This window comes from Varroa jacobsoni, unplaced genomic scaffold (genome assembly GCF_002532875.2).
Source record: "Varroa jacobsoni isolate VJ856 unplaced genomic scaffold, vjacob_1.0 scaffold_358, whole genome shotgun sequence".
In the NCBI taxonomy this organism is placed as follows: Eukaryota; Metazoa; Arthropoda; class Arachnida; order Mesostigmata; family Varroidae; genus Varroa; species Varroa jacobsoni.
This window is the reverse complement of record NW_019213260.1, coordinates 619864-634065: the sequence shown is the minus strand read 5'-3', so window position 1 is coordinate 634065 and position 14202 is coordinate 619864. Positions and strand designations below refer to the sequence as shown.

Here is a 14202-nt window from a genome sequence, read left to right as displayed (position 1 = left end):
AGAGAACTTGACATAAAGTAAACCGGAAAACATTTTTGACGTGCATTTTTTTTTATTTACCATTAAGCATGGAAAAATTACCGAAACAGTCATACTGAAACTTATAAGGTAAGGATAAACAAATACCAATATACAAAAACGTGTTTTCATCGAACTGCGTCCGTTGCGCGAATGTTCCCTTCGCCCGTGTTGCTTCTACTAACCAATCGAGCTAAAAGAAGGCAGCTGTCGACTTCAATAGGAATAACACCACAAAGTACTGCACATTTTTCGCGTTAGCACTTACATTTTAACATTAGAGGTAGGTTTTTTGTACATCTTACCGTGAAAACGTTTTCTGCTCCAACTTGCGTTTTTAAAATAAGTGCGGGAAAGATGCATGCACACCTTGAGGACTAAAGAATTTTTACTTATTATTTTTGCTTTTAAACTAAGGCTACGTACGACTGATATTTTTGATAGCCAAATCATTTGTTTCTTCTTTTAGAAGGTTTTTGGTGAAAACTGGATCTCTTAGAAAACAATATCTTTCTCGGGGATACGTACCGTCTAGGCGCGTGCGACTATCACGGACTTTTGGAACACAAACTGCAAATTATACTAAAAATGACTACTATGAACAGATTTCTTAATTCTGTCATCTTCACTCAATCTCCGAGCAGATTCAGTTCACTGCCTTTTTGATCACAGAGACCAATTTATGTCGCCTCTCTCATTGAATGCCGACGTTTGTAATATTAAACCAACTTCTAAATTAGTTGTGACAAAAGGTACACCATATACCGTAAACGTGAAGACGTCAACAGGTGCGAAGTTGTGACTTTCGCTACTTCATCATCTCCTTGTAAACAAGCACCTTCACTGTAAAATGATTAATTGAGGGATCAATTGATCTCACATGCGTGTCGCCTATGTATATTCCACTGCATACGTTGATGCAGTGAATGCGACGACAAAAACTTGACGGATGAGCAACTTACCTCTCTGCTTGGACGTGATCACACTCTAGTTACGGCTAGCGACTTCCATTCCCTTTAGCTTGAGACAAATCGAACACACGGTCTTAAAGAAAGGGTGTTATCGGATTTAGATCTAATGCAGGTTTTGCCCAGTTTTTGGACTTGTCAAAACATAGTGAGAATAGAGTTCCGACTTTAGTTCGAAGAAATTCGAACTCGGAAATTCGAAATTTCGAAGGTGTTGAAATTTATCAGGATTTATTTAAGGAAGGTTATTGGTTTTTACCTTCTAGTGTGGTGAGTGAGAGCATAAAAAGACTTTAGGCAAGTCATTTGATTTTATGAAAGGTAATACGATCTATACCTCAGAATGCACGAAATGCTTTACTTTTTTTTTAAAATGCCTTTGTTAGGGTGACGAGCCTACAAAACGTTTGCGCTACGACTATCTTATCATATCGAATTGTATTTACCTTCTAGACCTTTACACAAATGCAGTCCAATTGCTGACTCTATCTCTAAGCAGCTTGCCTCGATTAATTGTGAAATCTTCATGAGAAAAGGAAAATGTGCTTAAAAAGGGTTGAGTAAATTTGTGAGATGAGAAATTCATATATTGTAAACAGCATATCAAGACCCTACAAGTTTAGACTGCACAGTTTGTGTGGATAATGAATGCTATATTAAGATCAGCTATGCTAATTTTCAGTCATGCAAAAAACGAGTTTATGTATGGGATGAGATGCTGCTATCAAAAAGCAAGAGGGATCCTTGCTAACTGAAAGTCACAAAAAGAATCTTATTGATGTTATATAGCCCGATTAAACTGAGATGCATCTCAGGTAATTGACACCAAGCAATAAAATTCAACGACGAACTGTTGTTGAACTGTATTGTTGAAAATACTGCGGAACATCCAGGAAAAATTCTATCTTAATTCAGACAGAGGAACTTCTGGGCTCTAGGTGATTTTCGTTTGAAAAAAGATAGTTCTGAGTTTCTAGGTAGCTCCAATCTTATTGCTGTGATTGTATAGTGTTATTGTGTTTATTTGTAAAGGTACATCTGCATTGCATTGACTATTGGAACAAAAATGTGGTTTCGAAGCCACTCATTCAACAGCGAAACTTCGGTCTAACGTGCATTACTTTATGTATAACGTGTACTAAGTGTGTCTCTGTAGAGACAGTCGAAAGCTCGAAATATGATCTCAGTTTTGTCATTACCAGACTAAATAATAATAATATGATTATCTAAAGTAATGTCACATCCTACACTGTATGTGGTCTATTGCGCTGTTAAATGTGTAAGTACCTTTTTGCTATTGGCTTTTCTTTCCTTTTTTTGCGCTTGGTTTGCTAGAACGCGGATATTTTAGCAATCATGTACCATTTGAGGCAGCGCATGTCATGTCGTTTGTCTTAATAAAAATTCCATTAGTTCAATGCCGTTTAGGAGATTTTGCTCATAGGCATATTATTTTGCTGAAATCTTTGCGGGTCCGCTTATCATCGACTCAAATGGTTATAATTTCCAGACATTGTAAATCTACTGGTAGCAAACATATAATGATAATAATAAATCAGTTCATGCTCGGTCACCTTAGAGTTAAGCCTTATCAAACATCATGATTAGAATTCTGGGTTGTAAAGCTACATGCAACTAAATCACAAACAACTACCACCTTTTATGATATCCATGAATCGCTATGAAAATTTCAGGAAGGTGGAGTTATTTTGTGATTCATATCTGTTGTGCTTGTATTGGCACATAATTGAAGCTCTAAAAACTCTCTACTGAGAAAAAAAGTAAATAACAAAAAGACTTCATTAAAGTATGTCACGTACTGTAGTAACAATACATTTCTAATAGCATAGTAAATTAAACCAGATTGAAAATTGACTTGCATATATCACAGACTAACATTAACAGAAAATCGGTCGTGAAATTCTGAGCTCTTCCTGGCTAACACTCATACCTGCCGATTGCATAAACGCGTAGAAGCAACGACTTCTGTGCTTGTTGCGTCAAACAGGCAGTACCAGATATGTACCACAAATCGTGTTTCTTGCTTTTCTTATGGGCTGCTGGCAATTTCCTAAAATTAGATGCGATGATATAATATCTGTTACTGCGGACGAAGCGACATTAATCAACTGTAATGATTCTTTCTTAAATTATTAGATAAAAGACTAAGAATAAGCATGCTAAGCGTTCGTGTTATCACTTTTTAGTATATATACGATTGTGTAAGTCTATCGGCAATAGCTTTTTCCTTTATGCAGCTCAATAGTATAAAACTCAGTGACACCTGCTTCAACTATAATTTCAAAATACATATAATATACGTATCTGAATTATCATGGCGAAATAAAGTTATTGGAGTGAAGTAAGAAACATGCGTAAAATTACGCTGCATACTAGTGTTTATAATTAATTGTTAGAATAACGAACGTATTTATTATTAGAGCTAATAATAGGGCTCGCGTTTAAGGGTCGCTGAAAATTTGCAACTGAGTATTATGTAGGTTTAGTATGGTCCTTCGGAAAATATAGGCTTTCGAGCTATCGAATGATCTACTGCTTCATCAGCTCTACACTTGAGTTCAAAAGAATTACGAAATGATATCAAAAGGGCGATATAGCGGTTTACATTTTGCTAACTAATGGTGCACAGGCACACGTTACTAAGAAGTATTCCAAGAAGTAGTATTAGAATTGGACACGCTTCTTCTACTAGGATTTTACTTACAATGATGACACTTTCGTACTAGTTACATGTCATAAAACGGTTCCTAGAAAATGGACATTTGTAATTCATGTAAATTTGAAAACTCGTTTGTGATGTACATCTGTAGTTGCAAGTGATGAGATGCAGTTCTTCTACAAGGCATGACGTTTGTTTCATAAAACTATTACTGTTTTTACTCAGAGCTCCGAATATATTATATTCGTTTTTCAGCTTTTCTGAGTTTATAGTTGCTTACAATGTAAATAGGAAATTTTCGAAATAGTCGCAAAACTTTCCTTGTGTAAAAAAACTTTTCTAACTCAAGTATTCTGATTTGCATTTTTGTTGCATAACCGGTGTCGCCACTAAATACTCCACGAAACAGACTTGATTTTATGATAGGCGCTTCACGTATACATTTATCATAGATGGTTAATACTATCAGCATAATAATGATTATTTGTAAGTTTAGAAATACCTTGTTTACTTTTTTTAGGATGTCTAGTAGAAGTTCCAAATTGTGCATTTGGCAGAACCCCTGAGTCGTGCTTTATGCATTTAGATGAATGTATGATACATGCCTTTCCGCGTAGAATATATATATACACTCCAGCCAGAGAGAAACTTAGATTATTTTCCTATCAAGGGATTGCTGGGATAAGGACACGACACTTTTGAAATAAAACGTAATTATAAATAGCGCACCTTTTCGGCAATACTCCAGCAGTACTGCATTTTGAATCAATGTGAACCACGCGCTATTATTCTACTCTAATCCCGCTACTCTGGTGTCTTTGGGAACATTGGTCGTCTTCAAGATATAGTGCAAATAACAGAATGACTTGTACCTCATATTCGAAGGATTATACCTGTTTTATTTATATTTAACTTGAGAATAATTTAAAGATAACCCCCAAAGACTTAGTTAAGAAGCTGCGCTAAGTCTGCCTATTTATTTCGTTACTGTAGAAAAATACGTTAAATTCGAAAAACCATTTTTATGCAACTTTATCATGCCCACGTTCATGCCGTCGGGATCCTTACTGCACGATTTGTCGATATGAGCAGTTATACCATACTGGATGCACAGAATGTAAGCGAGTGAAGCTCTTGTGGAGAGAGAGACGGATGGAAATGTTCTTTGACGTATATAAGGTACGTACAACAAACGATCCAGTCATTCGCCTATCAGACGAACATTCAACGTTATTTCAAAGCAGAAGCTAAATGACAAATGAGTGACAGTAAAGTCATATACAAAGTTCAACACTAAAGTCAAAAATATTATAAGGAACACGGCGTAGTGGTGTGACCCTCTTCATAGTGTAATTGTGGACCTTGTGGCGTGAAGGTGCGATGGCAGGCATTAAACATAACGCAATACTTTATCTCGTTAGGTACTTGACGTTATGCGTAGCTTTCTTATCTGTAGTAATCAGCAAATCTACAGGTTAGTAAAACATCTTCTGTACACAAGATTAAATTTTTTTTTCTAGTTTCTTTCTATTTTTTTTCTGAGTTAATGCCAGTTATCAGGATTATATACTGACATGTGATTTGATAAGGCAAACCCAAGCAAATACTGTTTGCGAGGCTGTCGAGTTGATCACGTGTAGCTAAAGTCCATTGGAAGTAAGCTGTCAAAGTCAAAATAAGCAGTACATATTGGCTGCCCCAGGTGCGGCGATCTACTCACAGAAGATGCAGCCGTTGACAACGGAGATTCGCAACCTTCATAAACGGTGCCGATCTCATTGCATTGATTACATCATACCAATGCCAGTAGTCGCCATTGAAAAGTGCCACAAAAGGAAGTAAAAGCTGACCGGCTTACTTCGGTGGAGGGCATGCTGTAATAGTCTAAACAGAAGTGAGCATGTTTAGTGCTATGCTGACTAGGCAAACCCTTAATATCCAATACTCAGTTTGTCTTTCAAGCGTCTCGCAGATCGTTTGCCTCCTAAAGACCTAGCAGTTTACCGAGGTTGGAACCAGACTGAGTGCAAGAGAATATATACCAGGATGGTGTATGCTAGATAAGAAGAGCTGTACATGAGTACTGATGTCGTTAGACGGCCGGATATTTTTTTTATCTACCGTTTCAACTAGGTTTAGTATAAAAAAGTCTAAAAATAGCCACAAAAAAGCATACGGTATCGGGAGGGCTAGATTTCGTAAATTACGCTAGAGCGTGAGGACAGGCTATTCTCAAAGTTTCGCCGCGACACAAATCGTCGCTGAGTTAACGACACGGGAGTCTCTGGCCAACTCTGGCCGTGGCAGAGTTGTAATAGATAAAGACTCGGAATAAGGTTTCCGAGAATATTTGTGAAGGATCCGCGCTCAAAACCCTGCCAGCCAATAACAAGATAAAGCGTAATTCTTATTAATGATGTATTCTTTATGACTTCTTTTTTTTATGTAAGTCAAAATAAACTTGTTTGGCACCTTGATACATATAGCAATGCACGCTAACCCTGACGATCCTGTGAACGCTTTTAATAAATCGGTTATGGCCTTCAGCAACTCATTCATATGAGCCGTATTCTTTGACATCCCATTCTTTCCATCCAGCTGAAGCGAACCGCGTTGACTAAAAGGAAGGACGTTCTAAGGCTACTCGCTCTGCACTTGTATTATAAATGATAGCTATAGACTAAGATCTGTTCTCAGAAATAAAAAAGAAAAGAAATTCTCAGAAAACTACGACCTATTGTCTATTATATATCTAGTTAACTGAATGTAGAACTTCTCAATATTGATTCTAAATGCCGATTACGTGGCCTTTTTCTAGGTGCGGTTACCACTCCATCTGACATATGCAAACTGCCAGCGGAGACCGGGCTGTGCTTTGCTGCTTTCCCAAAATGGTTTTTCAATGCGACATCAGGCCAATGCGAAGAATTTATTTACGGGGGATGCCGTGGAAATGAAAACAATTTTCCCACAGAGAGGGAATGCATTAATCAGTGTGCAACTAGACACAACGGAAGCTAGATATACTCGAAGGGACTGTTCCTCAAAATAAATTTTAGAAGTATGTTTTTCTTGTGTGTAACCGCCTATGTTACTTCCAAACTTAACTATCGTGTTTATTCGAATAAATTAAATGCGTTAAGTCGAAACAGGTGAGCGTATAGCAAAATAAACAATCGTTGAATCTGCTTACGGCCGTATATATCCTTAAAGTCTTCTAATAACACAGACTTTTAGGATACAGTAACTATTCTCTATGGCATGTCTCGAAAATATTTAGAATTTGTTATTTTAAAAACCTAGGAATTGTTCTTTCAAATCTAAATTTGGTGCACTTCGTTGCCACATGGATCCAGATAATCTTCTATAATCTACTTACCCTCCATTTGACAGCGACCTATTTAAAGGTACAAGAGACACAGTGTCACATCCTCAACTTTTTGTCAAAACTTTATTTCAATTATTATATATAATATCATGCAAAGTTCCTAAATAATAAACATGTTTAGCACAACGTTATTATTCTTGCATGCATTCCTCAACGGCATAGCCCTAGCAAGGAAAAGCGTATAAATGAATTAAGGTGATTCACGCAATATGCCTGTAATTGATACGGGTTGTGATATACACATTTAACACCAAACGTTTTCATTATTTTTATTGAGGTCGATGTAGTATTGAAATTTTAACATTTCACGAAATAAACATATACTTAAACTCAACAAATGTCAGAGCAAATGATAACGCGTTTAAACAGATCTAAAGGTAGTTGAAAAAGACTCAACATCGGTGCACTCGTAGACTTCACAGAAACGGTGAACTTAATTATAGAATAATCAGCAAATTATGAAGTAATTTAGAAAAAAAATAAGGTACAAACGAATTATAAATCGAAAGAAGATAAAAACAGGAAATTAAAAACATACTTTATAACTTAATCACTGTCAATGTTCTTTTTTATTTCCGATTATCTTATATTTTGTTCTTTGCTAACAAATGACATGTAACCAAATTGAAATGCATTTGTAAACTTTTAGACAAAACGATAACGTTGGATGGGTTGATCAATGAAAGGACGTTTTAGGTAATACTCTATCATGAGCAAACGAGTAATTGGAAACAGTAACTAATGAGCAAAAAATTCTTAAATAATTTAATATGATATCTTCGATGTAAGTCTTGTACCTACAAACAATATACGTGCTATTTTCGTGCCTTTTATTTGCTTTCTGAGGATCGAGTTAAAACTTCTGATTTTTATAGCCTAACACACACACATATTTAGAATGTTATCTTGTAAATGCGTCATATGACGTATTGCATCCGGATATGATAAAGTAGAGCTGGACTCTTCTATAATATAACTTAATTGGCCTTATCTAATGATTATCTGCCTCCGACGTTAGAAATGATTTAATCAGCCTAACAATCGTCGGTGCTTTATCGACACGGGCTGCGAAGCTAAAGGTATTGTTGAGTACTACTTATCTGGCCAAGAATGTCCTGTTGACCTTAGTGTGAATTTAGGCAGATTGGATATATTACGGCGTTTCCGTACCTTAACCGCCTTCGAACCTAATGATTTAATGAATAGTTGGGTTAATGTAAGTGAAATTTGAAGCAATGCAGGGATCGATGTCATAAACACCTATTAAATCTAGCCACAGTATCGATTTCCTTACAGGTTTATCTAACACTGGTATATAAAAATAAATAACAGTGATTTTTTTAATTCCACTTAAGTTAATACAACGATATAAAATCATCAATCACATTGGCAACGCTAGATGGTATAATTAAAAACTTTTCAAAAAAATTAATGAGAGCATTAAATAAAAGCCATCTGCCTGTTATAAGCAATGTAGAATGCATTGATTTAATTTTGTAGTAGCTCAATTGAGCACTAATTTAAATTTGTATTTTTTTTTTTGGCTGTGTTTTTTAATCTTACCATCGGATGGAGTCTTGATTGCTAAATACTTGTCAAGGGGTTGCGACTGTTGAATTTGCTGTGAACGTAGTTGTTGTCCTGGCACAATGAATTTCTGCTGCCGCGCTTGTTGTTGAGTAGATAGGGCAGCTGGAGAAAACCCATAGAGTTGGAAGTTTAACGGTGCTAAGCTGAGAGCGATTAGGAATGGGCCGAGTACAGTAATGACAATTGAAGGTGCTAGAAGGGCTACAAGGAACGCAATGCCTGAAAGGTAAATTAATCCGAATTCTTATTTTTAAGTTGAGTGGCCTTATTTATGCTATATTGTATTGGATGAATCTGTTCTGTTGGATGAAGCTTGTTCTCAATCTTAACGGATCAGATGGTCAAGGCTATGCGGCCAATGCACAAGGATAATGTATACATATGCACTGCGGAGAAAAGAATGCTAAAATACAATATTTTTCTATCTTTTATCATATATAATTATAATATCCCGGCTAGTAAGTGCTATGTGACAGATGTACTCACCGATTTTCTTGACATAAAGTGCAGTGGCCCCAGCTTTCAGGAGTCCATTTTTAATGTCGTTGATTTTATGGTTTTTATTGCTGCATCCGCCATGCTTATTATGATCGTTCTTACCATAGCTGTGGCCATATCCATGACCCCCCAGGTGTCCCCCCCTGGAAGACCAGTCACTGTCAAGTCCCCAGTTTTGTTCTCGATACCAATGAGCTAGCTCTCGCCAATCCGCTCCACTTGATAAAGATGACCCTTTCCCACCGAAGTTACTGAAAAGGTTCCACCAATTTAATTCATTGAAGTACTGCAACTAGTTAATGCAATAGAGTGTTTTAACTGAGCTGAATTCATTGAAATCAAGAGCATGAAATATTTCGATTACGCGTTAACATGGAGTAAGACTTGTGAATGAAATTTACGTTTTCCCGGAGAAAATAACACCAAACTAGGATAAAATGAGTCACCGAAGCAGTCTTTGTCGACGCTTATGAATGCTACAGCAAAATGAGATCACTGTAATTACACTGTGTAATTACTGTGTAAGCAGGTATAATTCAACTAACAGTGACAAAGAATATAGTATTTAGCAATAGTTCAACATTTAATTCAAATAACCAATTGTGCCAGTGCGGATTTCTTGCTTCTGCTAAGGCAACACAAAATATTCCCAGAGGTCTACGTATATGATAATACTATTTTATTGTTGTCGCTCTGACAACATTTGTATTGTTACATGGAAATACATCAAAACTGAAGCACTCACTCGTAAATGCCACCGCCAAGATTAGTAGAGGAATATATCTCCCTAGCGGCGTCATCGCCGCCAGCACTACTGAACCAATTTGCACCCGATCCGGTAGCCATACTCACTGAGTCGTACTGAGCTACTGGTAGTGTACTTAAGACGTCCAGATTTCTATCACTGGTTTGAATTGGAGGCGCCTGTATCTGCGCTGAGGGTAGGGGTGCTTGGGTCGGAAACGGAGGAAGCTGTGGTCGTGGCATTTGAGGTAATGGATTAGAAAGTGGTCCCGTTGGAGCGATGGCTGCCATCGGAGTGGTTCGGAGTTTCTCAAGGAGGTTTTTGTGATCTCTTTCTCTCTGTAGATCCCTTTCATGCATTCGCTTTCGTTCACCTTCGAGTTCATGTTCACGCTCACGCTCGAGATTGCGGTTTCTGTTACAACAGCAGCAAAAAACGGTGATGACAACGACGGCGACGATTAGGAAAACAGAAACAATAAGAGCAGTAACACATAAAATTACAAAAAAAACAATAAAAACGAAAAAAATGTTTAAGCGTCGAATAGCAATAGTGAAGGTTTCAAACAAGGAGAAAATACAGAATATTAAAGGGTTATCATCCAAACTTCCTAGGTTTAAATCCGTTTTGTAAAATCTCGCTGTAATTAGCTTTTAACAAATGGAGAGTTCACACATTATTATGGAACGGGTTGGAAGCTCATTAACTCTTGCTGCAAAGTTTGCAAGCTATCCAACTTTATTGGGCATACAGTTCTGCTTAGAAAGCAGCTGGTCAACTACGAAAGCTATGTTTGCTGTTTTATTATGTGTCATACTAATGTTTGTCGATGCTCTGTTTATCAAGCAGCTGTTGGGCAAGCTAAACTGATTTCATATATCCTACACGTGACGTTAAGGCCCAGAGGAAAAACCGAGGAAACGAAATATCCATCCATGTCCATTTGCGGGTCAATAATGTCATAAATCCGGATTCTTAAATTTTCTTGAGTTTCCTAATGGAACTAAATATACCCAAAAAACCAACGTAAACACATATGTTCTGTCTCCAATTATCTCCAACAGTCTATCAACCCTTCCCTGAATAAGTCCTCGGTTGCGGGTCCGCATTAAAAGAAATCGTGTTTAAACGGATAAGCTTTTTAAGTGGAAAACTGAAGTCGCCAAATGCTTATATTTTGAAGACAGTTTACATTGTATATTTTAATTTATGTCCTGCTTTCATTTTTTATGAACTTAAGAACGTCACTCAAAAGTTCGACTTGATTATTGAAGTAAAGCCTAAGCGTTTACATCTGAGTTTCCTCTTACTATAATATGCAAAATTAGGAGTCAATTCATTCTATCTGTACTAAGATAACAGATAGACTCCACAAAAGAACAAAAAGTGTGTTCGATGTGTTGTGCGAGCTTCCAACTGTTTTCATCAAACAAAGTATGGCAAACCTTTTTCGTGTGTAGTAGTCGTGGTTGACATATTCATCTCCATCCTTCCAGTCCTTGAAGCGGTCGGCCACTCGCGTGTTCACCAAATGCGTAACGGCCATACCATTCAATGCTTTACCCTCGACGTTCCCGCAGAACCCAATGATAGCAATACATATTAAAGCCTGATAAGCTACGGTTTGCATTCGGATACTGATACCGAACATCGCATCAATGTAGAATCTAAGGCCACCGATGGTCACTACGGCGGCAAGCGACTTTTACCAAGCAATTAATATCGTAATGCTTATCAGACAATGGTTTTGAGGTCGCTGTTGAGAGAAGCTTGCTGAACATGTGTAACCGCTGAAAGGGCCTATGGATATGGAATGGCACAGAAAAACGTAGGTGATATGTGGTTTCAAACATGACATTTTGTTTCTGAAATCTACGTAAATGAATAGACTACAGAGTGGCAGAAAGACTTAAATTACGATATAATATAATAATTATAATATAGGCCTTCTGATAAATCAAATTTTAAATAGCATCGCGAAATGAATATTAGCAAAAAGAGAAACTAGCATACTATTCAAAATTATTTTGAGTTATATGATAATCGATTTTAAAGACAATATACTCAACAAATTCCGACAGCACATCCACCCATGTAAAATTTTTAATCCAGTCTATTTTAATTTTTCGCTGCTCTGACTGCTATTTCGGTGTGACCAAAATAGCCACTCATACTAGACTATCGCTTATAAAAACAAAATATAAACAAAAATTAAGGTCCATTAATTTTTTTAACGTGTCTCATTTGACTGATTTAAATCTAGACGGTCAAGAACATATGTAAATGAAAAGAGGTAGCTTGGGTTGACGTATTATCACTATTTTTTTTAACATGGACTTGATATAAATATCAAACAAGAGCGCAAAGTTACGCGTACACTTGTCTATTCACATTTTCTTAGACGAAGCTTTGGTTCTTAAGCAATCAGGTATTTTCAAGTATGTATGCATTTACACATATGTCTATATATACATAAGAAGTATGTCCATTAAACAAGTTATTTAAATATTATGCTAATCCCGTTGAAAGTAAGTATCACTTTGACACAAATGTTCATGATGACACCATTTAAAATGTTTTCCACGACCGTAAAATATGCGTTAGCTATGTTGGAGCGCTCTGATCAGATATGTATAGATTTGAAACAATGCCTAAAAGCTTAAATACCAGTCGCAAAACTTTAAACACGCGTTTACTGCACGTATGCACCCTCTGTTTAGGGCGTCCCGCTCGGTCATACTTGCTGATAATTCTTTTCTTGGCTGTTCTCAAATTTGACTATATCTTCACAGCAAGACCGTACTAATATCTGACTATTTATCATTTTGTTAAACTTCAAGTAAACACTCCTTTTGCAGCTTATCAGAATGTATGGTATGAAATAAGGATTATGACATATATAATAAACAATGAAATATTTATATTTTATAGCATTTTAGACAAGAGTATCAAATAAGGTAACACTAAATAAAATTGCCTAAAAAAAACTAGAAAGAAAACTAGAACTAAACTAAACTAAACTAAACTAAGAAAATTAAAACATAAGACTAAAATGTTTATATTAAAATTCGGCATGTCCTTTCTTTTTCTGACTTACCAAAACGACAATACGACTCACTTACATAAAGTACAACATTATGCACGCTAAAGAAGCAACACTTCGAGCAAACGTTCACCACCTCTTCATTTAAGAGTTTCTGCTTTATCGTCTGAGCTTATCTATTGTCTATAAGAATCTTCTTAGTAAAGCACACTGGCTTCATCTCAGCTCAAGTGAAATCCAAATGATAAGTGCTAACGTTAGAATACGTTAGACGGAAGACACTGAGAATATCCAGTCTAAGCTACGCAGGCGGAAGCAACGGTAACAGGTCTAACCGGTTTAAACAAAAGAAGCAAATTATTCTTTAGGAGTATTTAATGAACCTTTCTTACATGTCGGTGCCTGAACACGCCCTAGCACACCTCAGCTGTGACGCTAGTTTATAGGTACTTGTTATCAAGTCAAGATAGTCAATACGGAATAGTGACTGAACGCTGGGACGAAGCTCGCTGATCACGAAGCAGAGGGAACATTCGTATTTATTGATCCGTTACGGATACGAGCTTTCTGAAGACACAAAACAATCTTTCCGAGAACCATTCCGATCGTATTGTACCACTCTCAACTCCCACAAGTAAATGGTATCTTTGTCACTGCAAAATAAATTTTGCACTAAGCAGATAGTTAGAAACGTGATGATGCAACTACGGTGGTGGAAAATGACGCCTGCTGAAACATCCTCTGTTACAATAGAACTGCACGTAATATCTTAATCTATTCCCCTAATACATTAGACCTTGTAAGTTCTACATTTGCACTGGCTGTACAGAGAAAATAAAATATATTAAAGTATCTTTCACCAGGAAGACTTTACGTTATATAATGAGCACATTATATAGAATTAAATAACGAGATCAATTAAATTTTTCATGTATCCATAATTTTAACTATTGTCTTTTACGGCGCCGTAAAGCAGCCTAATCGCGTAAGTAACCACTCTCAAAATACGTGATTTAACCTATGAGAGCTTTTTGCTTCCTTTTCAGGCAGCGTCGATAGTTACTTCCGCCCGGTAAAACGCTGGGTCTATCGTATTTATTTTTTCCTTCAATCTATCTTCGATCTGACCGCAAACTCCTACCTTTAGTTGACAGTTACTAAGGCTCGCCGTAAATAGGTAGGGGTACAGTTAAAATGATAAAGCTCCTTTGCCTTGGTAAATTTATGACACCCGCTAAGTGCACAAAAACTGCTTGTAGGCCAAAGAGCTCG

General features: G+C 36.7%; 1 protein-coding gene and 1 long non-coding RNA gene across 3 annotated transcripts; one reads left to right on the top strand and one right to left on the bottom strand.

Annotated features, from left to right (window-relative positions):
* Positions 1-1030: 1030 nt before the first annotated feature.
* Positions 1031-6538, top strand: LOC111259691 (uncharacterized). Of its 2 annotated transcripts, XR_015310717.1 has the most exons (4): positions 1031-1256; positions 1669-2265; positions 4759-5041; positions 6485-6538. It is a non-coding gene; the product is annotated as an uncharacterized LOC111259691 (long non-coding RNA). The 2 variants fall into 2 exon arrangements; XR_002679771.2 differs by lacking the exon at positions 1669-2265 and having other exon boundaries at positions 1063-1256.
* Positions 6539-6682: 144 nt separating this feature from the next.
* On the bottom strand, positions 6683-12321 carry LOC111259690 (uncharacterized). The gene is made up of 4 exons (XM_022831872.2): positions 11333-12321; positions 9888-10301; positions 9131-9393; positions 6683-8863 (listed from the first exon to the last, which is right to left on the bottom strand). Exons 1-4 carry the CDS (start codon positions 11536-11538, stop codon positions 8559-8561), a joined length of 1188 nt encoding a protein of 395 aa, XP_022687607.2. The 5' UTR covers positions 11539-12321; the 3' UTR covers positions 6683-8558.
* Positions 12322-14202: the final 1881 nt, after the last annotated feature.